Source organism: Canis lupus, chromosome X (assembly GCF_003254725.2).
Source record: "Canis lupus dingo isolate Sandy chromosome X, ASM325472v2, whole genome shotgun sequence".
NCBI classification, from domain to species: Eukaryota; Metazoa; Chordata; class Mammalia; order Carnivora; family Canidae; genus Canis; species Canis lupus.
The window spans coordinates 74,391,051-74,418,425 of record NC_064281.1 but is presented as its reverse complement, the minus strand read 5'-3'; the positions used below and the strand labels follow the sequence as shown (position 1 = coordinate 74,418,425).

The following is a 27,375-nucleotide window of genomic DNA, read 5'->3' as shown; positions in this document are numbered from 1 at the left end:
ACGGCTGTAAGGAATGGTATAGTGGGCCCACAGTCAGGCTCCAAGGCAGTCCTGAGTTGAAATCTATCTTGTTGTTCTGGATCTTAGAAAGCCCTGGTCAAGCTGTCCCCATCCTTTAATGCTGTTTTTCTATCCACATACTACACTAGTCTTTGTAGGTCTCATTTCCAGCTGACAGCTCTGAATTATGCATGCTAATGTGCTTTACTTAACCCTGGGATGAGGTTTTTTTTTTCTTCCTTCCTCTTCTTTCTTTCTTTCTTTCTTTCTTTCTTTCTTTCTTTCTTTCTTTCTTTCTTTCTTTCTCTTTCAAGAAAAGAGATTCTGTGACAGTTAAGTCATAACAAAGGAAGAAAATGGGGTGAAGGAAAACTAGTTTATAAAGGCTTTTAAAATGTCTCACATCTTGATTTTCACATAATTTCAGATGGTATGAGGTCATTTCAGCTCTCTTTAAGCTGAGTTTTCTCTGTCTCTCTCACACACAGTCACACAGATGCAGACACACACACACACACACACACACACACACACACATTCCAGCTAAGGTGTCTTGTTACAAGATTGGGCTCTTTCTTTTCCTACTGAATCAGCAATTACAAAAAAGATTTTATTTATTTATTCATGAAAGACACAGTGAGAGAGGCAGAGACCTAGGCAGAGGGAGAAGCAGGCTCCCCATGGGGAGCCTGATGTGGGACTCGATTCCAGGACCCTGGGATCACGCCAAAGGCAGACACTTAACCACTGAGCCACCCAGCCCCCCCCCATATATACTTTTTATCTCTCATGCCAAAGCCAAGAATGATTACTGCATTATTTCTTTTTCTAGTAGAACAGATAGGGGGAAAATGAGCTAAAATGCCCTAGTAGGGAACTCCAGAAAGAAAACTCTTCATAATGTTCAATGGGAATTTAGTTGGAAATAGAAATAAATATGCAAGGTATATCAAGTTTATGATTTGATGATCAGAATACCTGTCATATGTCTAGTAATACAGTCCTAGAAAGTACCTTACATATTTTATTCGATCCTAAAACCAATTCTGTAAGATAGTTAGAACAGATGTTATTTCTATTTTATAGATTAGGAAATTGAGATGAGGTTCAGTGATTTCTTAAAGGTCACACAGCTGGTAAGAACTTTCTCTATTTTTACTTTGAGGGCTCTGAATTTGGAGGCTTTCTAGAGATTTCTTTGAATATTCTGTGTTCTTTTCTAAGCTTATAACCATCTGCAAAAACAGTTGCCAGGGTGCAACTGCTGGGTCGTAGGGCAGGTCTATTTTTAACTCTTTGAGGAACCTCCACACAGTTTTCCAGAGTGGCTGCCAGGGTGACTTATGGCCCTAAGGGAAATAGTGTCCACCAGGAACAAGCATTTTATATATCAAAACACATAGGTATAATGTTCTTCCCTCACCAAAATTGTATATAATGTGTGTGCGTGCCCACATATATGTGTGTGAATTAATACATGGCTGCCCACACCTCAAACAAAATGTTTGTTATCAAGTAGACACATTATTGAGCACACCTGGATGAAGAGTGAGTGTGCCAGTTTCCTTTGACAAAAGGGCATATGTATATATAGGAGTTAATGAAGAAAGGTGTCTAAGGGTATTTGAAAGCCCCGCAGGAAGCTGGAGAGGAAGGGACTGAGAACAGGGCAGGGAAAAGAAGGTAGAAATCAATTGCACAGGCTAAAGTGGTATTGACTGCCTGACAGAGAGTACGATGTTATGTTTCTTTTTTTTTTCCAGAAGACAGTACATATTTTATTTTTATTTTTATTTTTTTATAAATTTATTTTTTATTGATGTTCAATTTGCCAACATATAGAATAACACCCAGTGCTCATCCTGTCAAGTGCCCTCCTCAGTGTCCGTCACCCAGTCACCCCCACCCCTCGCCCACCTCCCTTTCTACCACCGCTAGTTCGTTTCCCAGAGTTAGGAGTCTTTCATGTTCTGTCTTCCTTTCTGATATTTCCCACTCATTTTTTCCCCTTTCCCCTTTATTCACTTTCACTATTTTTTATATTCCCCAAATGAATGAGACCATATAATGTTTGTCCTTCTCCGATTGACTTACTTCACTCAGCATAATACCCTCCAGTTCCATCCACGTCGAAGCAAATGGTGGGTATTTGTCATTTCTAATGGCTGAGTAATATTCCATTGTATACATAAACCACAACTTCTTTATCCATTCCTCTTTCGATGGACACCGAGGCTCCTTCCACAGTTTGGCTATTGTGGACATGGATGCTATAAACATTGGGGTGCAGGTGTCCCGGCGTACAGATACAGATTGTATCTGTATCTTTGGGGTAAATCCCCAGCAGGGCAATTGCTGGGTCGTAGGGCAGATCTATTTTTAACTCTTTGAGGAACCTCCACACAGTTTTCCAGAGTGGCTGCACCAGTTCACATTCCCACCAACAGTGCAAGAGGGCTCCCTTTTCTCCGCATCCTCTCCAACATTTGTGGTTTCCTGCCTTGTTAATTTTCCCCATTCTCACTGGTGTGAGGTGGTATCTCATTGTGGTTTTGATTTGTATTTCCCTGATGGCCAGTGATGTGGGGCATTTTCTCATGTGCTTGTTGGCCATGTCTATGTCTTCCTCTGTGAGATTTCTCTTCGTGTCTTTTGCCCATTTCATGATTGGATTGTTTGTTTCTTTGCTGTTGAGTTGAAAAAGTTCTTTATAGATCTTGGATACTAGCCCTTTAAATGATAGGTCATTTGCAAATATCTTCTCCCATTCTGTAGGTTGTCTTTTAATTTTGTTGACTGTTTCTTTTGCTGTGCAAAAGTTTCTTATCTTGATGAAGTCCCAAAAGTTCATTTTTGCTTTTGTTTCTCTTGCCTTCGTGGATGTATCTTGCAAGAAGTTGCTGTGGCCGAGTTCAAAAAGGGTGTTGCCTGTGTTCTCCTCTAGGATTTTGATGGAATCTTGTCTCACATTTAGATCTTTCATCCATTTTGAGTTGATCTTTGTGTATGGTGCAAGAGAGTGGTCTAGTTTCATTCTTCTGCATGTGGATGTCCAATTTTCCCAGCACCATTTATTGAATGGTGTTATGTTTCTGGCAGGGTTAATTTTTTTTTTAGGTTAAGTTTGGGATTATTCCTGATCTTTGCTGCTTGGAGTCTGGTGGTAGAGGGAGAGGGAAGTATTCCTTTTCATTTTTTTCTTTTTTAAATTTCCCAGTTTTAATGAGAAATAATTGACATAGGTCACTGTATAAGTTTAAGGCACAGAGTGTGATGGTTTGATTTACATATATTTTGAAATGATTACCACAGTAGGTTCAGGTAACATCCATCTTCTCATAGATACTATAAAAAGAAAAGAAAGAAAATAAGAAAAAATATTTTCTCCTCATGATGAGAACTCATAGGATTTACTTAACAACTTTCCTAAATATCCTATGGCAGTGTTACCTATAGTTATCATATTGTACATCACATCCCTAGTACTTATTTATCTTATACCTGGAAGTTTATACCTTTTGAACATCTTCCACCAATTTCCCCTCCCCCACTCATTGCCTCTGGTAACCTCACATCTGACCTTTATTTCTATGAATTTGGTATTGTTTTTTTTTAAATTCCATATATCAGTGAGATCATACAGTATTTGTTCTTTTCTGACTTATTTGACTAAGCATAATGCTTTCAAGATCCAACCATGTTGGGACACCTGGGTGACTCAGCAGTTAAGCGTCCTGGAGTCCTGGGATCAAGTCCCGCATCAGGCTCCCTGCATGTAGCCTGCTTCTTCCTCTGCCAGTGTCTCTGCCTTTCTCTCTCTGTGTGCCTCTATGAATAAATAAATAAAATCTTAAAAAAAAAGATCCAAGAAGGTTGTCAAAATGGTAGGATTTCCTTGGTTTCTTAATGGCTGAAAAATATTCCATTTCTGAGAGGAGGGGCAAGATGGCAGAAGAGTAGGGTCCCCAAATCACCTGTCCCCACCAAATTTCCTAGATAACCTTCAAATCATCCTGAGAATCTACGAATTCGGCCTGAGACTTAAAGAGAGAACACCTGGAATGCTACAGTGAGAAGAGTTGGCGCTTCTATCAAGGTAGGAAGACGGGGAAAAAGAAATAAAGAAACAAAAGGCATCCAAGGAGGAGGGGCCCCGCGAGGAGCCGGGCTAAGGACGCGGCGAGTGTCCCCAGGACAGGAGAGCCCCGTTTTTTTTTTGTTTTTTTGTTTTTTTTTGAGAGCCCCGTTTTGGAGAAGAAGGAGCTGCACCAACCTTCCCGGGCGAAAAGGGGCTCGTAGGGAGTTAGAGCAGGACCCCAGTAGGGCGGGGAGGCCCTCAGACTCCCTGGGACACTAACAGACACCTGTTCCCCGGGGAGAGCGCCACACCCCGGCGGCCGAGCTCCCTAAAGGGCTGCAGCAGGCACGGCGGGACCCGGAGCAGCTCGGAGGGGCTCGGGCGGCGGCTCCGCGGAGGGGGCTGCACGACCTTGGGAGCAGCTCGGCGGCGACGGCTCCGGCAGAGGAAGAGGCTCCATGTGGAGGCGGCTGCGTGGCCGGGAGCGCGATCCCAACAGGGCAGACCGGGAGCACAGGGCGCAGGGACACAGCCCAGGATCCAGCCTCCCCTGGGACAGGCAGAGGCCGGGAGGGCCCAGGACAGCAAGGACGCTCCTGCCCCAGCTGAGCACATCAGCGGCCCCGCCCCGGAGCCTCCAGGCCCTGCAGACGGAGTTCCTGCCTGAATCCAGGTTTCCAGAGCTGCCCCAGCCACTGGGGTTGTTCCTTCAGGGGCCTCACGGGGTAAACAACCCCCACTGAGCCCTGCAACAGGCAGGGGGCAGAGCAGCTCCCCCAAGTGCTAATACCTGAAAATCAGCACAACAGGCCCCTCCCCCAGAAGACCAGCTAGACAGACATGTCCCAGGGGAGTCAAGGGACTTAAAGTATACAGAATCAGAAGATACTCCCCGTGGTTTTTTTTTTCTTTTTGATTTCTCATTGCTTCCCCCACCCTTTTTTTCACCTTTCTTTCTTTTTCTTTCTCTTTTTCTTCTCTTTTTTCCTTTTTTTCTTCCTTTTTTCTTTTTCTCTTTTCTTTCCTTCTCTCTCTCTCTTTTTCTCCTTTTCCCAATACAACTTCTTTTTGGCCACTCTGCACTGAACAAAATGACTAGAAGGAAAACCTCACCTCAAAAGAAAGAGTCAGAAACAGTCCTCTCCCACAGAGTTACAAAATCTGGATTACAATTCAATGTCAGAAAGCCAATTCAGAAGCACTATTATACAGCTACTGGTGGCTCTAGAAAACAGCATAAAGGACTCAAGAGACTTCATGACTGCAAAATTTAGATCCAATCAGGCAGAAATTAAAAATCAATTGAATGAGATGCAATCCAAACTAGAAGTCCTAACGACGAGTGTGAACGAGGTGGAAGAACGAGTGAGTGACATAGAAGACAAGTTGATAGCAAAGAGGGAAACTGAGGAAAAAAGAGACAAACAATTAAAACACCATGAAGATAGAATAAGGGAAATAAACGACAGCCTGAGGAAGAAAAACCTCCGTTTAAATGGGGTTCCCGAGGGCGCCGAAAGGGCCAGAGGGCCAGAATATGTATTTGAACGAATCCTAGCTGAAAACTTTCCTAATCTGGGAAGGGAAACAGGCATTCAGATCCAGGAAATAGAGAGATCCCCCCCTAAAATCAATAAAAACCGTTCAAAACCTCGACATTTAATAGTGAAGCTTGCAAATTCCAAAGATAAAGAGAAGATCCTGAAAGCAGCAAGACACAAGAAATCCCTGACTTTTATGGGGAGGAGTATTAGGGTAACAGTAGACCTCTCCACAGAGACCTGGCAGGCCAGAAAGGGCTGGCAGGATATATTCAGGGTCCTAAATGAGAAGAACATGCCACCAAGAATACTTTATCCAGCAAAGCTCTCATTCAAACTGGAAGGAGAGATAAGAGCTTCCAAGACAGGCAGGAACTGAAACAATATCTGACCTACAAACCAGCTCTGCAAGAAATTTTAAGAGGGACTCTTAAAATTCCCCTTTAAGAAGAAGTTCAGTGGAACAATCCACAAAAACAAGGACTGAATAGATATCATGATGACACTAAACTCATATCTGTCAATAGTAACTCTGAATGTGAACAGGCTTAATGACCCCATCAAAAGGCGCAGGGTTTCAGACTGGATAAAAAAGCAGGACCCATCTATTTGCTGTCTACAAGAGACTCATTTTAGACAGAAGGACACCTACAACCTGAAAATAAAAGGTTGGAGAACCATTTACCATTCGAATGGTCCTCAAAAGAAAGCAGGGGTAGCCATCCTTATATCAGATAAACTAAAATTTACCCCAAAGACTGTAGTGAGAGATGAAGAGGGACATTATCTCATACTTAAAGGATCTATCCAACAAGAGGACTTAACAATCCTCAATATATCTGCCCTGAATGTGGGAGGTGCCAAATATTTAAACCAATTAATAACCAAAGTGAAGAAATACTTAGATAATAATACACTTATACTTGGTGACTTCAATCTAGCTCTTTCTACACTCGATAGGTCTTCTAAGCACAACATCTCCAAAGAAACGAGAGCTTTAAATGATACACTGGACCAGATGGATTTCACAGATATCTACAGAACTTTAGATCCAAACTCAACTGAATACACATTCTTCTCAAGTGCACATGGAACTTTCTCTAGAATAGACCACATACTGGGTCACAAATCGGGTCTGAACCGATACCAAAAGATTGGGATCGTCCCCTGCATATTCTCAGACCATAATGCCTTGAAATTAGAACTAAATCACAACAAGAAGTTTGGAAGGACCTCAAACACGTGGAGGTTAAGGACCATCCTGCTAAAAGATGAAAGGGTCAACCAGGAAATTAAGGAAGAATTAAAAAGTTTCATGGAAACTAATGAGAATGAAGATACAACTGTTCAAAATCTTTGGGATGCAGCAAAAGCAGTCCTGAGGGGGAAATACATCGCAATACAAGCATCCATTCAAAAACTGGAAAGAACTCAAATACAAAAGGTAACCTTACACCTAAAGGAGCTAGAGAAAAAACAGCAGATGGACCCCACGCCCAGCAGAAGAGAGTTAATTAAAATTCGAGCAGAACTCAACAAAATCGAGACCAGAAGAACTGTGGAACAGATCAAGAGAACCAGGAGTTGGTTCTTTGAAAGAATTAATGATAGATAAACCATTAGCCAGCCTTATTAAAAAGAAGAGAGAGAAGACTCAAATTAATAAAATCATGAATGAGAAAGGAGAGATCACTACCAACACCAAGGAAATACAAACGATTTTAAAAACATATTATGAACAGCTATAAGCCAATAAATTAGGCAATCTAGAAGAAATGGACGCATTTTTGGAAAGCCACAAGCTACCAAAACTGGAACAGGAAGAAATAGAAAACCTTAACAGGCCAATAACCAGGGAGGAAATTGAAGCAGTCATCAAAAACCTCCCAAGACAAGTCCAGGGCCAGATGGCTTCCCAGGGGAATTCTATTAAACGTTTAAAGAAGAAATCATACCTATTCTACTAAAACTGTTTGGAAAGATAGAAAGAGATGGAGTACTTCCAAATTCGTTCTATGAGGCCAGCATCACCTTAATTCCAAAACCAGACAAAGACCCCACCAAAAAGGAGAATTCCAGACCAATATCCCTGATGAACATGGATGCAAAAATTCTCAACAAGATACTAGCCAATAGGATCGAACAGCACATTAAGAAAATTATTCACCATGACCAAGTAGGATTTATCCCCGGGACACAAGGCTGGTTCAACACTCGTAAAACAATCAATGTGATTCATCATATTAGCAAGAAAAAACCAAGAACCATATGATCCTCTCATTAGATGCAGAAAAAGCATTTGACAAAATACAGCATCCATTCCTGATCAAAACTCTTCAGAGTGTAGGGATAGAGGGAACTTTCCTCGACATCTTAAAAGCCATCTACGAAAAGCCCACAGCAAATATCATTCTCAATGGGGAAACACTGGGAGCCTTTCCCCTAAGATCAGGAACATGACAGGGATGTCCACTCTCACCACTGCTATTCAACATAGTACTAGAAGTCCTAGCATCAGCAGTCAGACAACAAAAAGACATTAAAGGCATTCAAATTGGCAAAGAAGAAGTCAAACTCTCCCTCTTCGCCAGTGACATGATACTCTACATAGAAAACCCAAAAGCCTCCACCCCAAGATTGCTAGAACTCATACAGCAATTTGGTAGCATGCAGGATACAAAATCAATGCCCAGAAATCAATGGCATTTCTATACACTAACAATGAGACTGAAGAAAGAGAAATTAAGGAGTCAATCCCATTTAAATTGCACCCAAAAGCAGAAGGTACCTAGGAATAAACCTGACCAAAGAGGTAAAGGACCTATACCCTAAAAACTATAGAACACTTCTGAAAGAAATTGAGGAAGACACAAGAGATGGAAAAATATTCCATGCTCATGGATTGGCAGAATTAATATTGTGAAAATGTCAATGTTACCCAGGGCAATTTACATGTTTAATGCAATCCCTAAGAAAATACCATGGACTTTCTTCAGAGAGTTAGAACAAATTATTTTAAGATTTGTGTGGAATCAGAAAAGACCCCGAATAGCCAGGGGAATTTTAAAAAAGAAAACCATATCTGGGGGCATCACAATGCGAGATTTCAGGTTGTACTACAAAGCTGTGGTCATCAAGACAGTGTGGTACTGGCACAAAAACAGACACATAGATCAATGGAACAGAATAGAGAACCCAGAAGTGGACCCTGAACTTTATGGTCAACTAATATTCGATAAAGGAGGAAAGACTATCCATTGGAAGAAAGACAGTCCCTTCAATAAATGGTGCTGGGAAAATTGGACATCCACATGCAGAAGAATGAAACTAGACCACCCTCTTGCATCATACACAAAGATAAACTCAAAATGGATGAAAGATCTAAATGTGAGACAAGATTCCATCAAAATCCTAGAGGCGAACACAGGCAACACCCTTTTTGAACTCGGCCACAGTAACTTCTTGCAAGATACATCCACGAAGGCAAAAGAAACAAAAGCAAAAATGAACTATTGGGACTTCATCAAGATAAGAAACTTTTGCACAGGAAAGGATACAGTCAACAAAACTAAAAGACAACCTACAGAATGGGAGAAGATATTTGCAAATGAGGTATCAGATAAAGGGTTAGTTTCCAAGATCTATAAAGAACTTATTAAACTCAACACCAAAGAAACAAACAATCCAATCATGAAATGGGCAAAAAACATGAAGAGAAATCTCACAGAGGAAGACATAGATGTGGGGAACAAGCACATGAGAAAATGCTCCGCATCACTTGCCATCAGGGAAATACAAATCCAAACCACAATGAGATACCACCTCACACCAGTGAGAATGGAGAAAATTAACAAGGCCGGAAACCACAAATGTTGGAGAGGATGCGGAGAAAAGGGAACCCTCTTCCACTTTTTGTGGGAATGTGAACTGGTGCAGCCACTCTGGAAAACTGTGTGGAGGTTCCTCAAAGAGTTAAAAATAGACCTGCCCTACGACCCAGCAATTGCACTGTTGGGGATTTACCCCAAAGATTCAGATGCAATGAAACGCCGGGACACCTGCACCCCGATGTTTATAGCAGCAATGGCCACAATAGCCAAACTGTGGAAGGAGCCTCAGTGTCCATCGAAAGATGAATGGATAAAGAAGATGTGGTTTATGTATACAATGGAATATTACTCAGCTATTAGAAATGACAAATACCCACCATTTGCTTCAACGTGGATGGAACTGGAGGGTATTATGCTGAGTGAAGTAAGTCAATCGGAGAAGGACAAACAGTGTATGTTCTCATTCATTTGGGGAATATAAATAATAGTTAAAGGGATAAGGGAAGGGAGAAGAAATGTCGGAAGTATCGGAAAGGGAGTCAGAATATAAAGACTCCTAACTCTGGGAAACGAACTAGGGGTGGTGGAAGGGGAGGAGGGCGGGGTGTGGGGGTGAGTGGGTGACGGGCACTGAGGGGGACACTTGACGGGATGAGCACTGGGTTTTATTCTGTATGTTGGTGAATTGAACACCAATAAACAATTATTTTATTAAAAAAAGTAAAGAAAATCCATTTCTGTGTGTGTCTACGTGTGTGTGTGTGTGTGTGTGTGTGTGTGTGTGTATAAAACATCTTCTTGGGCACCTGGGTGGCTCAGTGGCTGAGTGTCTCCTTTGGCTCGGGTTGTGATCTGGGGCCTGGGGATCGATTCCCATCCACATCAGGCTCCCTGTGAGGAGGCTGCTTTTCTCTCTGCCTATGTCTCTGCTTCTCTCTGTGTGTCTGTCATGAATAAATAAATAAAATTTTTTTAAAAAATAAAACAACAAGTGTTTATTTACCGATGGATACTTAGATTGTTTCCATGTCTCGGCTATTGTAAATAATGCTGCTTTGAACATGAGGGTGTGGGAATATTTTCAACTTAGTTTTCATTACCTTTGGATATGTTCCCAAAAGTGGAATTGTTGGATCATATGGTAGTTCTATTTTTAATTTTTTGAAGATCCTCAATACTGCTTTCCATAGTGGCTATGTATTAATGTACAGTTCCACCCATAGTGCACAAGGGTTTCCTTTTCTCCTCATCCATGCCGGCCTTTGCCGTCTCTCGCCTGTTTGATGATGGACATTCTAACAGGCATGAGGTTATTATATCTTATTCGGGTCTTAACTTGCATTTTCCTAGTGACTAGTGATGTTGAGTATCTTTTCATGCACCTGTTGGTCTTCCATATATTTGCTTTGGAGAAATGTCTATTCAAATCCTTTGCCCATTTTTTAATTGTGTCATTTGTATTTTTGCTATTGAGTTGTGTGAGTACTGTATATATTTTGGATATTAACCTTTTATCAGATATATGGCTTGCAAATATTTTTCCCACTCCATGGGTACTTTTTTCTCATTTTGTCGATGGTTTTTCTTTTCCCCTTTGCTGTGCAGAAGCTTTTTAGCTTGCTCTAGTCCCACTTTTTAAAAAAATTACTTATTTATTTGAGGGAGGGGGTAGAGGGAGAGAAAGAATCTCAAACAGACTCCCTGCTGAGCATGGAGCCTGACACAGGGCTTGATCTCATGACCCCGAGATCATATCCTGAGCCGAAATGAATATTTGGAGGCCCAGTTGACTGACCCATCCAAGTGCCCTGAGTCTCACTTGTTTTTTATTTTGTTGCTTATGTTTTAGATGTCATATCCAAAAAATCATTACCAAGACCCATATCAAGGAGCTTTGTTTCTTTGTTTTCTTCTAGGAGTTTCATAGTTTCAAGTCTCATATTTAAGTATTTTATTTATTCATTTTGAGTTAATTTTTGTTAGTGGTGTATGATAGGGGTCCAGTTTCATTTTCTTACATGTGAATATTTAATTATCCCAGCACCATTTATTGAAAACAATGGTTTCTTTTTCCCATTGAGTATTCTTTGCTCCTTTGTAAAATATTAGTTGACTTTATATACTAGTCTTTGTTTCTGAGCTCTCAGGTTAGTTTCATTGGTCTATTTCTATTTTTATGCCAGTCCATAATATTTTGATGACTATAGTTTCATAGTATACCTTGAAATCAGGAAGTGTGATGCCTCCTGCTTTGTTCTCCTTTTTTAGGACTTCTTTAGCTATTTGGGCCTTTTGTGATTCCACGTAAATTTTAGGAGTCTTCTTCCCCCTGCTTCTGTAAAAAAAAATGCCATTGGAATCTTGGCAGGGATTGTATTGAATCTCCCCGCACTATTTTTTAATCTTCCTGCAGGAGGAAATTGCTCTAGCTGTGTTCACCACCTTTGAACTTGTCGTGTTTAAGCAGGCTAGGTTATTTTTTTTCCCCTCTCAAATAGTATACCCAGTTAGCCAGGCCTTTTTATACTTCTATTTCATTGCATTTTCTAGAATCTTAATGAGATGTGGCCTAGTGGTATGAATGAAGGATACGGAGTGAAATGTCTTGAATTCTAGTTGCCAATGTGTCACTGCTTCTCGCTAGTAGAGGGCAAATCTCTTAACCTCTTCTATCTGGCCATTAATGGGGTTAATAATATTTATTTAGCTCCTAATAGTAGCAGGAGAATTAACTAGTTAATGTTGGTTAAAAGGCAAAAAAAGGAAAAAAAGGGAAGAAAGAAGTGGCAAGTTTTTGTGTATTGTGTCCATTTCCAAATGCTAATTCTTTTTTTCAGGATGATATTAACAGGTGGCATCTGCTCTGCTGCAGTCATTAAGGACTTCATGGAAGTCTTGCTGGCTGGATGAGAAGCAAAATTCTTCAGTTCTGTGCCTTGAGCTCTGTACAAAATGCACCTGCCTTCAGCCCCAGTTTCCAACTTGGGTGTCTATTTTCTGCCCACCTAAAAATATTCATTTCCCTTATGGCTTCTCTAAGGTTTAGTAATTTTTCTTTCTCCTGAAAGCCTTTTTATTTACTGTTACCAGTGCAAAATGACTATTTTGTTTCAGCAGTGGGAGAAAATGATCCTTTTTATAAAGGCTTGCTAAACATTCTGGAACACTTTGTAATATAAAGTTCCATATACATGCGAGATGCTTTAGTGATTGTTGTTCTGTTGGTGCTTTGCATAACCACATTACAGATTTCTAATACTCTGACAATTTCAAGCTGCTAATGGTATTAGCCACTTTGTGAGGTGTAATTACGGCTTTACTGTGCATAGTCGCCAGCACTCTTATGTCAGATGGTAGCCCTTTGATTAGTCTCTGTTTTCAAATTAGGTCAAATTCTAACCTGCCCTTACCTCACACCTTGGATAAAATGAGAAAGTGTATTAGGATTTGGGAGGAAAGTTAGGGGCTTTAGGAGAATGAGTAAACATTTCCATTACTTTCTTGAATTCTCTTCCTATTGCTTCTCAGTTATTGTTCATGAAGTGAAGCTAAGTTTTGAGTGCTTTCTTGCCTCCAACAGTGATTTGCTGCGGTGCTTGTTTAAGTTGCTAGAAACTTGAGGCTAGTGTCCAATGCCCTTCATTTAAACTGCAGACATAATTAGAGCGTTGCCACTGTTAAGCAACCATGGAATCTGATTTTGAGAAATATTTATTGTGCCTCATTAAATTTGAAACAAGCGCTTAAAAGATCAGAAAGATCTGTTTTTATTTTTTTTGTGACAGCAAATATAAGTGGATGCTGTGTACACATATCTTTGACTCTACACATTCTGCCGAACTGAGACATGCCTCTGTTTGCCATGGTAGTAATCAGAATAGCTGCACCAAAAAGAGGACTATGGAGAATTTCATTGACCACGAACAAGAAAACAAGCTAATGTATTGTATCTAATTAGAAAACATCAATATTAGAAGGGAACACAGTCACAATTTCTAAGATTGTATATTACTTGACTGGTTTTGGTCAGCATGATCACATATTACAAATTCAAGCAACAAGCTGGTACCAGGGAAATGAATTTAGAATGATGTGCTAAAGCTGTTATTCCTTCAATCTTAAATGAGCCTGTGGAGGCAACTGTGTTTTAAGTGATATATAGTATAAACAGTGAGATTAGGGTTGGAATTGGATTTGGGGGTGGTGTTTTGGCCCACAGGCACAGGCACAGGGCTGCACAGTTTTCCCTCCAAATATTTTAAGTCTTGGGATGCCTGGTCAGTGGTTGAGCGTCTTCCTTTGGCTCAGGGCATGATCCCGGGTCCAGGGATCGAGTCCTGCATCGGGCTCCCTGTGAGGAACCTGCTTCTCCTTCTGCCTATGTCTCTGCCTCTCTTTGGGTCTCTCATGAATAAATAAATAAAATCTTAAAAAAAGAAAGTCATTCTGAGGAAAATCGGTATGAAGCAGACTAATCACTTCCTCGATGTCATCATCTTGTGTTTGCTTTCTATCTCAGTAGTTGGTAATGCCAAGAACAGAGCTCCTGAGAATTTTTCTGGTTTCTCCTGTTTTTGTGACCTGTTCTAGCTGAGTCAGTATTTAACATGGCTGTAGTACTTAACCTGTGTGTTTGTTTTCTTGGCTGTTTAAGGAGGGAATAATAGTTGGCACCTGCTTGTAAAGAACTTTGATATTTGGGGATGAAAGGCACTCTGTGCCTGAAAAATAACTTTAATATGTTGTAGTTACATATTTGGGGATGGTGATTGGACTTCAGTGTTTGTTCCACTGGCAAATGTGATTGATAGCTTTTTACTTCTCAGGGTGAATTTTGTTTATGTGGGATGAGCTAGCATGGCTCACGTGATTGGATTCATTTTATTTACTCTTTAGCTACTTTTTTTAAATAATAAATTTATTTTTTATTGGTGTTCAATTTGCCAACATACAGAATAACACCCAGTGCTCATCCTGTCAAGTGCCCATCACCCATTCACCCCCACCCATTCACCCCCACCCCCCACCCTCCTCCCCTTCCACCACCCCTAGTTCATTTCCCAGAGTTAGGAATCTTCATGTTCTGTCTCCCTTTCTGATATTTCCTATCCATTTCTTCTCCCTTCCCTTCTATTCCCTTTCACTATTATTTATATTCCCCAAATGAATGAGACCATATAATGTTTGTCCTTCTCCGATTGACTTATTTCACTCAGCATAATACCCTCCAGTTCCATCCACGTTGAAGCAAATGGTGGGTATTTGTCTTTTCTAATGGCTGAGTAATATTCCATTGTATACATAAACCACATCTTCTTTATCCATTCCTCTTTCGATGGACACCGAGGCTCCTTCCACAGTTTGGCTATTGTGGACATTGCTACTATAAACATCGGGGTGCAGGTGTCCCAGCGTTTCATTGCATCTGTATCTTTGGGGTAAATCCCCAGCAGGGCAATTGCTGGGTCGTAGGACAGGTCTATTTTTAACTCTTTGAGGAACCTCCACACAGTTTTCCAGAGTGGCTGCACCAGTTCACATTCCCACCAACAGTGCAAGAGGGTTGGTTCCCTTTTCTTCGCATCCTCTCCAACATTTGTGGTTTCCTGCCTTGTTAATTTTCCCCATTCTCACTGGTGTGAGGTGGTATCTCATTGTGGTTTTGATTTGTATTTCCCTGATGGCAAGTGATGCAGAGCATTTTCTCATGTGCTTGTTGGCCATGTCTATGTCTTCCTCTGTGAGATTTCTCTTCATGTCTTTTGCCCATTTCATGATTGGATTGTTTGTTTCTTTGGTGTTGAGTTTATCCAATCTTCAGCTACTTTTACTCACAATGAGGTCTTGTTGATTTTGCATTTGTACATAGAATAGGCATTAACTGGCTCTTTTATTTATTTATTTTTTATTTTTTTATGATAGCCACAGAGAGAGAGAGAGAGAGAGAGAGAGAGAGAGAGAGAGGCAGAGACATAGGCAGAGGGAGAAGCAGGCTCCATGCACCGGGAACCCTATGTGGGATTCGATCCCAGGTCTCCAGGATCGCACCCTGGGCCAAAGGCAGGCACCAAACCGCTGAGCCACCCAGGGATCCCCTTAACTGGCTCTTGAAAGTTTTTTATAAGCAGATACTACTTAATAGCTCACAATACTCCCACAGAACACTTAGAAAAATATCCCAGAGCCTTATTCAGAAGCCTTTGCTCATCTATTTAGTGGTATGGTGCTTAGCCTAGTCTTTCAGCAGGCTTTTGCTTCTGAATTACATGGATTCCTGCAGAAAGCTGATGTGTTTCTCAAGGTCTTTGTAGTAAAATTTGCAACTTGGTTGCTCTTCTAAAGGCAAAACTTTGACCCAGTCAATGATGAAGGCAGAGAAAAGCACTTTCCCTGGGCTGATAGAGGTAGTCTGACCACATTGATGGTGCTACTGAAATTTTAGGAATGATGATGAAAGGCTTCCAAAAGGGGAACTCTTTCAACTTGAGTTGTTGGATGTTAGTTAACCACATGGCCTGTATTTTCCATAGATAGCCCTTTCTTGAAAGCCACTGGAATCCCAGAGTTCTGTTTCACATGTAGAAAAGTAGCTGCCATGCTGTCAATCTGTGACTCAGAGAATTGCAATCTGGCAAAGCCTTATCTTCCTCCAGAAATTTTATCTACTTTGGTTTGGAAACACTATCTTGTGTCACTGCTGCCATTTCCAGTGATGGGGTAGGACTGATGGATTTAGATGGGTAGAAAGCACCAAATTGTGTCAGCTTATCCTTGGCAGTTATATCCAGACTACTGTATATTTATAATGTAGTAGTTGGGAGTGAGGACAGAGAACAAATTGTAACTACAGAAGGCAGTGTGTAGAATGGATGCTTTCTGAGGAAATAGGACCACTTGGCCTGATAGAATTGGTCATCTGCTTTAATGTGATAAGTAGCCTCATTATTAATTTCTTCCATGTCTTCTCTGTTCATTCATTGATACATTTTATGAGTACTTGCTAGGTGTCCAGCCTTGTGACATTGAGAGCTCAAAAGGGAGCTTCCAGTCCAGTTGGAAGATGAACTGACATAGTACACATGAAATAATCATAGAACCTAAGGAGATGCATAACTATGCTGCATAGTCTGTACATAGTGCTGAGAAAATGCCAAGTAGTGTGGCATGACCAGTGATGTGGATATATTAAAAATGAGGGAAATGAAATATGGGAGAAGTAGAGGACTGATCCTGGATGACCACTCAACTAAAGATTTGATTTAGATTTAATGCCAAACCCATCGAGAAACCCCTGTATGTAAAGTGTCCCTTACACCCCTAGAAAGAGAAGTGCTATGATGAAAATAGTAGGGGAGGAAGATTATCCACACAGCGTTTTTTGTACATTGGGCTAGAGTAAAAGGCAAATACAGATGAGGAAATGGAGGCACAAGGTGAAGAAGGCTGTGGAAATGGAGCTAAAGGAACGTATAGACACACTATTTCTAAAAACTTTAAGAATCTTATAACCCATTTGATAGGAGAGAGAGTTTGCCTTTATTTATGATGTGAGTTTGTACATATAAGAAATATAAAGGCCAGATCCTCCTATGTGAGTCACCTACCCTCATCAAGCCATTATGGTGCTATTTGGCTCTATGAAGTAGCAGTATAATTCTCAAAGTTGTGCTCTAGCAGCCTATGTATAAATATATACATAAATCTGCAGGAGAATATGTGCCACTCTTTGTGTGTGAGAGTTATGTGTGTGTGTGTGTGTGTGTGTGTGTGTGTATTTTTCATGTTTTTCTGAATGGTTGACATTTTAACCATCCCTGATAAGAAGTCCATTAGTTTGTGGCCTCCTTGGAGCTGCAACCTATGTCATTTTTTTTCATCAGCAGGTTTTGGTGCATGTTTATTGAATGGATGGATGAATGAATGAATGAATACAAGCCTTTTGTTTTAGAATCCTAGAATTTTTGGAGCTTAAAGAGAACAGTGACATCATTCAGGTTATTCTCTTCATTTTATAGATAGGTGAATTAAGGCCTGAAGAGGATTAAGGAGATTTATTCAAGGCCATCAGTGGCAGTGACAAACATGGGAAGGAGATCCAGGTTGTCTCACTATACTATATTGCTCACTCTAGTATAAGTGGATGTTTGTGACTATGCATTTGGGAGAGAGAGAGAGAGGAAGAGAGAGAGAGAGAGAGAGAGAGAGAGAGAAAGAAAGAAAGAAAAGAAAGAAGAAAGAGAGAAAGAAAGAAAGAAGAAAGAAAGAAAGAAAGAAAGAAAGAAAGAAAGAAAGAAAGAAAGAAAGAAAGAAAAAACGAGAATTAGGCATGAGAATATGAGAATTAGGCTTGAGATATATGTAGGCATAGATACTGGGAGCTTACTTACTTGGCTTGTTTTCCAGTTCAAGGTAAATATGAGCTTTCTAGTGATGGCAGCTTTAGGGATGGTGCCTTTTATTCCATCTTCACTAATTCCTGCTTCAGCTGCTGCTGTCTGGATGAATGAGCCTTTGAATATACATTCTAGCTGGAGGCATGTTGGCTTTGTTTTTATATAGAATTTACATTTTTATTTTTATGTGTTGCGGATAGGAAGTAGGAAAAAGTCATTTGTCAATTCATTTCCTAAAAATGCTTTTGTGAAGAGCTGTCATTTGAACATCTAAAACAGCAATTGGTTTTAGAAAAGGTTATGGGTCTTTTCATCGTTGATCAATAAATACAATTACCATTATTAGACATCAGCAGTTTAAAAAGGACTAGCATTTTAAAATCAGTTTGCTGTGCATCTGATTTGGGATTCCAGTTTTCCTGTTTGTATTGCTAAAATGATTAAGAGTTAAAAATTAAAATAATTAGATAGCAGATTGCAATTAGGATGCTTTTCAGTTTGATGGGACTTTTAAAGCATTTTTAAAAATGGCTATTTATTTTAAGTTGAAAACTTTAAGGTTTGAGGAATATCTGTTTTAATCTCAGAAACCTTTTTTAAGCTTTGTGTAGTGACCTGGGGAGTTGTGCCACTGGGCAAAAGATTCTAGTTCTGGATATTTGCATTTATTAGTTTCTTTCTCAGTCGGGTTGAAGTCTCTCCTGGTGATAAATGTGGTGCTGAGGCAGTCACAGTCACTCTTTGAGAGACTAGGGTAAAATTCAGTGAGCTGTAAGAGTAATGCAAAATGACAATTAAAGTAGGGCATTCTGGTACCTTGGGGGCCTGACAAAATGGAAGAATTTGACTTCTGATGTGCCAGACTTATTAACATAGAGACATAATAGCATACCACCTACCCAAAAGTCTTGCTTGGAAACCTCACATATCCAGAAGGGAGCTCAGAATAGAAAGCAGTAATCAAAAAGAAGCGTCTGAAGCAGGTAAAAAATAAACAAGAACCAAAATATTACACAGAAGTCTCTATATTTATTTTTAAGATTTTATTTATTTATTCATGAGACACAGAGAGAGAAGCAGAGACATAGGCAGAGGGAGAAGCAGGCTTCATGCAGGGAACCCAATGTGGGACTTGATCCTGGATCCCGGGATCAAGCCTTGAGCCAGAGGCAGACGCTTAACTGCTGAGCCAGCCAGGCGTCCCTAAAAAGTCTCTATATTAAAGATCATGTAATTTCCCTCTTAGAACAACAGTATTTCAGCTGTCTGCCCAGATCTGAACTCTTATTTTCTAGACAAATGGAGTTTCTTAAGAACATGGTAGAGTAGAAGTATCAAACTCTACTGTAATGGAAGAGGAGTTGTTTTTGATTTTTGATAGCACTGAGAGGTAATAATACTGTGTGTTTGATAGCAAGGTGATGAAGGACATATGTTAAAAATTAAAGGCAAGAACTCAAAAAACAGAACACTTTGAGGTCAGTGAATGTACCATCAAAACTTGCATGGTACAGTGATTTATGTTTAGAAGGGTGCTTCTAAGTAACCAATAAACAACTGTACAATACCCTTCAGAAACAACGCAGAATGATTAGGATTTTAAATCAAAGTTTTGGTTCTCGCAGAGGAAAGCCCTAAGGTATCTAAAAAACTCAGCTATCCAGAGGTACTTATTCATCAGGTTTTCAGAAAATCAAGGTTTTATTAAACCTAAGCCAAATGAGAAGTCTGTTCTCAATGAGTTCCTAGGATAAACACTTCTAGATAAAGAAAGGATTTGGGAGACATATATGGGAGACATATATGAGTCTTATTTTTCCATTCCAACTGAGATTGGAAATAGAAGTTTGCTCTAGACTCATTTTTTAATGTCAAAATTAGGTTTTTCAGAAACAAATGTTGTTCTTGTTTTCTTTACTGTGTTCCTGTGTTAACTTGGCTGTCTCATTAGAGATGGGGACATTTCCTAGTGAAATTAATGTGACATTTAGAGAAAATTTCCCCTCTCAAATGTTTCATGTTATTTGCCATTTAGAATACTTAGAGAGGGGATTGGAATAATGTCAAGCAAATTTTGATAAAATAGGGCTAACCAGGAGCCAATAAATTCATGCAAAAAAGAAAAGCTCTTTTATTATTTCTTTAAAAAGTGTATTTTTGCTCTAGTTCTTTAACCTATGTTGAGATAACCTTGACAGATAATCTGGCAGGAGAGATGCCATCTTCTAAACAACTGGGATTGCATTAGAAAACACAGCACATCATGTCAAAGCCTGTAGTCAGTCCTTTGCTCAGGACAGTTCTCTCCTCTGAATGTACATTTGAAGTATCTGGGAAGCTTTAAAAAATACCAAAGGCTGGGCCCTATTATAGACCAATTACTTCAGAATCTCTTGGAGTGGGACCTTGGCAACAGTATTTTTAAAACCCCCGAAGATTCCAATGTGCATTAGGGCTGAGAACCACTGGATTAAGATGTGCAAACTATTCATTAAGAACAGGTTATTTCGGGGACACATGGGTGACACCTGCCTTTGGCTCAGGGTGTGATCCTGGGATCTGGGATTGAGTCCCACATCCGGCTCCCTGTGAGGAGCCTGCTTCTCCCTCTGCCTGTGTCTCTGCCTCTCTCTCTGAATGGAGAGATGAATGGATAAATAAAATATTTTTTTAAAAAAAGAAAAGATTATTATTTTTCCTCAGGCTGGTCTGAGTCTCATTCTTTGCTCCATCTGAAGTGCAGGAAAAGTGTAGAATGTCTTTCAATGCACAGAAGTTGGGTTTGAGCACATACCTTGAATCAATATGAACAAGAACACTTGATGTGAATATACACAGACCCATAATAGGCTATTTGTGGCCAATTAGCTCAGTTGTTTGGAATGTAGTATTAATGGGGCCAGAATAGTGTATGCTATCAATTAGAATAATTCTGTTTCATAGTTTGCTCCCGTAACTCCAATCAAGTGGCCTCACAAAAAGACCTGAGACAGATTACAAAGACAAAAAGACAGTGGGATGACTCAACATAGCAACATCCACTATGGGAAAATTGGTTCTAGAAATCTGCTGCATGCCTAGTGCTTCTAATTTCATGAGGATGCAGCATAGGGTATCTGCCTATTATGGTCTGTGCTGGTTTTAGGAATGGAATATTTATTTACATATGGACCCACAAGAAGGGGTGGTTTACTCTTTTAGAGCAAAAAAAAGAGGGAAGAAAGATAGGAAGCTGACAAACTTCAGTGATACTCTTTTCTACCTATAGTGGCAGATCATACCTGGCGTGTTTGCCCAGGTTACCCAATCTGGATCTCAGAGTAAGGGAAAGGGAATTTTTTAAAAAAGATTTTATTTATTTATTCATGACAGACACACACACACACAGAGAGAGAGAGAGAGAGAGAGAGAGAGAGAGAGAGGCAGAGACACAGGCAGAGGTAGATGCAGGACTCAATCTCGGGTCTCCAGGATCACACCCCCAGGCTGAAGGCGGCGCTAAACCGCTGAGCTACCAGGGCTGCCCGGGAAAGGGAATTATTAAGATCTTCACAAGCAAGCCTTATAGACTTGTTTCTTCTTTTACTCAGTGCCTGCAAGAGGGAATCCACATGGTAGATATATTATTTCATTAGGATCAAGACATAGTATAGTCACTGGGGATAGAATTTGAATGGCTTTGTTTATTTGCCCATACCCAGAGTTCTGGCGCTATGACTGGAGGTGAGGTCTTTGCAGAGGTCCATACTGCACACAGTATGGATAGTACACACAGGTTGGATGCCTTTTATGCAAAGCTATGCAAAATACTCTATTTGAAAACTGGCTTCTATCCAGAGTGGCTGCACCATTTCACATTCCCACCAACAGTGCAGGAGGGTTCCCTTTTCTCTGCATCCTCTCCAACATTTGTTGTTTCCTGCCTTGTTAATTTGCCCCATTCTCACTGGTGTGAGGTGGTATCTCATTGTGGTTTTGATTTGTATTTCCCTGATGGCAAGTGATGCAGAGCATTTTTTCATGTGCGTGTTGGCCATGTGTATGTCTTCCTCTGTGAGATTTCTGTTCATGTCTTTTGTCCATTTCATGATTGGATTGTTTGTTTCTTTCCTTTTGAGTTTCATAAGTTCTTTATAGATCTTGGAAACTAGCCCTTTATCTGATAGGTCATTTGCAAATATCTTCTCCCATTCTGTAGGTTGTCTTTTAGTTTTGTTGACTGTATCCTTTCCTGTGCAAAAGCTTCTTATCTTGATGAAGTCTCAATAGTTGATTTTTGCTTTTGTTTCTTTTGCCTTCGTGGATGTATCTTGCAAGAAGTTACTGTGGCCGAGTTCAAAAAGGGTGTTGCCTGTGTTCTCCTCTAGGATTTTGATGGAATCTTGTCTCACATTTAGATCTTTCATCCATTTTGAGTTTATCTTTGTGTATGGTGCAAGAGGGTGGTCTAGTTTCATTCTTCTGCATGTGGATGTCCAATTTTCCCAGCACCATTTATTGAAGAGACTGTCTTTCTTCCAATGGATAGACTTTCCTCCTTTATCGAATATTAGTTGACCATAAAGTTCAGGGTCCACTTCTGGGTTCTCTGTTCTGTTCCATTGATCTATGTGTCTGTTTTGGTGCCAGTACCACACTGTCTTGATGACCACAGCTTTGTAGTACAACCTGAAATCTCGCATTGTGATGCCCCCAGATATGGTTTTCTTTTTTAAAATTCCCCTGGCTATTCGGGGTCTTTTCTGATTCCACACAAATCTTAAAATAATTAGTTCTAACTCTCTGAAGAAAGTCCATGGTATTTTAATAGGGATTGCATTAAATGTGTAAATTGCCCTGGGTAACATTGACATTTTCACAATATTAATTCTGCCAATCCATGAGCATGGAATATTTTCCATCTCTTTGTGTCTTCCTCAATTTCTTTCAGAAGTGTTCTATAGTTTTTAGGGTATAGATCCTTTACCTCTTTGGTTAGGTTTATTACTAGGTATCTTATGCTTTTGGGTGCAATTGTAAATGGGATTTACTCCTGTTTGGAGTTCCTCAAAGAGTTAAAAATAGACCTGCCCTACGACCCAGCAATTGCACTCTTGGGGATTTACCCCAAAGATTCAGATGCAATGAAACGCCGGGACACCTGCACCCCGATGTTTCTAGCAGCAATGTCCACAATAGCCAAACTGTGGAAGGAGCCTTGGTGTCCATCGAAAGATGAATGGGTAAAGAAGATGTGGTTTATGTATACAATGGAATATTACTCAACCATTAGAAACGACAAATACCCACCATTTGCTTCAACGTGGATGGAATTGGAGGGTATTATGCTGAGTGAAATAAGTCAATCAGAGAAGGACAAACATTGTATGTTCTCATTCATTTGGGGAATATAAATAATAGTGAAAGGGAATATAAGGGAAGGGAGAAGAAATGTGTGGGAAGTATCAGAAAGGGAGACAGAACATGAAGACTCCTAACTCTGGGAAACGAACTAGGGGTGGTGGAAGGGGAGGAGGGTGGGGGTGCGTGTGAATGGGTGATGGGCACTGAGGGGGGCACTTGACGGGATGAGCACTGGGTGTTATTCTGTATGTTGGTAAATTGAACACCAATAAAAAATAAATTTATTATAAAAAAAAGAAAAGAAAACTGGCTTCTTCAACATGACGGTATCTTGAGATGTTCCTCAATGCTTTTCCTGCAAAGCCACTGTGCTCACAATTTCCTTTTTTGCTTTTTGTGTCTATTAACTTTCTTGAAAAAATGATTTTTTAAAAGATTTTATTTAATTATTCATGAGAGACACACAGAGAGAGGCGCAGACATCAGCAGAGGGAGAAGCAAGCTCTCCACAGGGAGCCCAATACAGGACTTGATCCCAGGACCCCAGGATACAACGAAGGCAGAGACTCAACCACTCAGCCACCCAGGTGCCCCTCTTGAAAAAAATGTTTTAGTACGTTTGGAGGCTGAGATGAAATGTGTTCATGCTATTCTTTTATTCCTTGAATGAGGTCAAATTCTTGATCCTATTTGGGGTTTCAGGTTCCGTGGAAAGCGGGATTAAGTTAACGATTTCCAGCATTTCCACCGTGAACCATGAAAAATTCAGTGGAACTTTCTCTTTGGATTCATGTCCCTATTCTATATATGAGGAAAGTGAGGCATGCAGAAATTAGGTAATTTACCCAGGGTTGCACTTTGAAACTAGTCATTGAGTACTTAATCCATTTCCTGTTTTAATTAGATAGCATGCTTTCTAACAGGTGGAGACTTCCACTTGTTATATTATATATTGTATTGAATATTATAAAAGAGCACATTTACCCAGGACAATTTTTGCCTATTATGTTGGGATAATAATTTATTCAAGAAATGCTTGTTGATCGACTTACAGATGGATGACTTCTTCCAGCAATACTTCCAGCATTGTATTCCCAATGCCGCTTCAAGTCTACCTCATCTTCCTGTAATTATATTTGCAGCAATTTCAGCATCCATTTTCTTTTATTTTCATTATTTTTATTTTTTTCAGCATCCATTTTCTTATGAACAGATTCGAAATGAACTGACCTTTTTGATTTTTTACTCTCCCAATCCATTCCTTATAACAGAACCAAAAATCATTTGTGGTTTACATTAAAGGGGATTTTATCCCCTAGATAAAAGCAGTGTGAGGGGATATTACAGAGGCCATCATCAAATGAGGAACATGTAGAGGGCATGAGCATGCCTGAGTACAAGACAATGGTGGTATGTAGTTACCTTCTCAGCACTCTCTCCTACTTGCTCACTGCTGTCATCCCCAGCTACTCTAGATACTTAGGGTCCCCTCTTCCCCAACTGTTAGCTGTTTGGTACTCACGTGGTAGTTGGATTTGCTAGCACCTATCCTATTTTTTCTTCTACCAATCTCTGAGTTCCTTGAAACCAAAAGCATCTAAGAGCCTAGCACTGTTAATGTCTGACGGCTAGTCATCTGAAAGCTATCTGCTATTTTGTTAGCTAGATAGCTGTTTTGTTTCCTTTTTCAGGTACTTTTAGTCAGTGATTTCAGAAGGCCCTAAGGCATGGTGAGAATGGTGAGGATTTCTGGTGGAATAGCAGGAGGGTGGAGATGTTATTAGGCATTTTCCAGTAGATACAATGGTTCAGTGAAAGTAGTACTTTAGTGTTGGGGTAAGGTTCACCTTCCTAGGACTTTCAGTTACTTCCGTGTCAATTTTTCTCTTCATTCCCACCTTCTAAGGCTGCCCCCTTTGGGTGCTCATTAACGGTTTCCCATCCCATATGGCAGGTGTTCTGCATTTGCTTTTGTAAAGCTGTTGCTCAGGCAGTCTACTGTAACCAGATTAGGCAGTAGCGTTTTAATGATAGGAGCTGAAACAGGGTTTGCTTGCAAACTTCATGTTTCACACAAAAGGTTTTGGCACCCCCTGTGGACTGCCCTTCACCCAGTTTCAGGCATAATACTTGTTTGCCTTTATATCTGTTAAAAAAAAGGGGGGGGGCTTCCTGCATAACCAATGCTGAGCAAAATGCCTTAAAGAGAAGTGCAGAGTTTAAATCCACAGTAGGGGATTACCTTGCCTGCATTTCCCTATCCATGGAATAAATATTTTAACTTGTTAATTATCTACTACTAATAAAAAATACCTTTGAACTTCCAGTCAATTTGATGGGCACAGAATTATATCCGCTGGGAACGGGAAGCAATTAGTTTCTGTAAAGATTGTGCGTCATGCTGTATCTTCCTCCAAGTGGTTGTATGGTCAGTAGTCATGGTATTCTAGGGGATGTTTGTATCAATTTCATCTTGGCCTGCAGTTGAGGGCTGCCTCCACAGAACCCCCAGGGCCCTAAGAAAGCGGCAGAAATTCTTGAGGCTGTTTTCCCACTATGGCCTTGGTTTCTGATTCATTCATTGCTTCTCACACAGCGGAAAAACTCCCCCCTAAGTAGAACAGTTTGGCTCTCTTCATGAATCATCTATGTAACCTTTTTAATCTTTTTTTTCCCCTTTGCAGACTGAAAACTATTCCTTTGATTCCAACTATGTGAACAGCCGAGCCCATTTAATCAAAAGGTATGTTGATTTGCTTGTCTATTTCTATGACAAAGCTTCACTTAATAGAAAAAGCAAAACAGATTAAGCTTTTTAAATGATGCCTTTGGGGGATCCCTGGGTGGCGCAGCGGTTTGGCGCCTGCCTTTGGCCCAGGGCACGATCCTGGAGACCCGGGATCGAATCCCACATCAGGCTCCCGGTGCATGGAGCCTGCTTCTCCCTCTGCCTGTGTCTCTGCCTCTCTCTCTCTCTCTCTCTCTCTGTGACTATCATAAATAAAAAAAAAAAATTAAATGATGCCTTTGTTTTTATGTCAAGATTTATTTATTTATTTTAGAGAATGTGCACGAGTTGGGGGGGTAGGGTGAGGAGCAGAGAGAGAGACTCTCAAGCAGATTTCCTGCTGAGCGGGGTGTCTGACTTGGGGCTGGATCTCATGACCCTGAGATCATGACTGGATCCAAAATCAAGAGGTGAGTGCTTAACCAACTGAACCACCCAGGTGCCCCATGATGCCTTTGTTTTTGGATTTTAAAATGAATGCCTGTTTTTGGATTTTAAAATGAATGCCTGTCTGCTTATTGTAAGAGATTTGAAAAATTCAGAAAAACATAGAAAAATAAAAATCGCAGTAATTCCACTACCCGAAAATAATCACTGTTGGCATTTTACCATTCTCCTTTACATCAAAATGTATGCATAGACACAAATTTTAAAAAAACTGGGATCATATTAAAATAGTTTTATATGATGATTTTGATATCTGATATTAGAAAACAGATATTTTCAAAATCATGTTGATATCAAAATTCTTGTTGCTCTTCGCTTTCAATGGAGAGAGGCCTTAAACAATTTCTCATGTGGAACTTTCAGTGAATTTCAAGATTGCTGTGCTTTTGTTTACTTTGGAATCATTTTAAAGATATGTTAATGGCAATAAACTAATTTCTAATCTTTTAAAAACGTTATAGGTAAGACTGGAAAAGAAAAAAATCTTTTTTTAAAGATTGATTGATTGATTGATTTATGAGAGACACAGAGAGGCAGAGACATAGAAAGACGGAGAAGCAGGCTCCTCACAGGGAGCCTGATGTGGAATTCGATCCCCCTACCCGGAATCATGCCCTGAGCCTAAGGCAGATGCTCAACCGCTGAGCTACCCTGGTGTCTCAGAAAAAAAAAAAATCTTTGCGTGATTCAACACTTCTTAAGATATTTGGAAGTGTTTCAAATGTAGCATTCAAAGTTAGGATTTGTGGGGTACCTGGGTGGCTCAGTTAAGCATCTGCCTTCAGCTCAGGTCATGATCTGAGGGTCCTGGGATCAAGCCTGGTATGGAACCCGATGTCGAGTCCCACAGTGGACTTTCTGCTTGGCAGGATGCCTGCTTTTTCCTCTCCCTCTGCCATTCCCCCCACTTGTGCTCTCTGGTTCTCTTTGTCTCTCTGTCAAATAAATAATATTT

General features: G+C 40.3%; 1 protein-coding gene across 2 annotated transcripts in view; it reads left to right on the top strand.

Annotated features, from left to right (window-relative positions):
• Positions 1–27,375, top strand: part of PCDH19 (protocadherin 19) — a 137,929-nt gene that overhangs the window by 51,589 nt on the left and 58,965 nt on the right. For both annotated transcript variants that reach the window (XM_025431748.3, XM_025431747.3), the window contains exon 3: positions 25,870–25,928. In XM_025431748.3, coding sequence (XP_025287533.1) covers positions 25,870–25,928 — 59 coding nt within the window. The remainder of the gene's footprint in view (positions 1–25,869; positions 25,929–27,375) is intronic.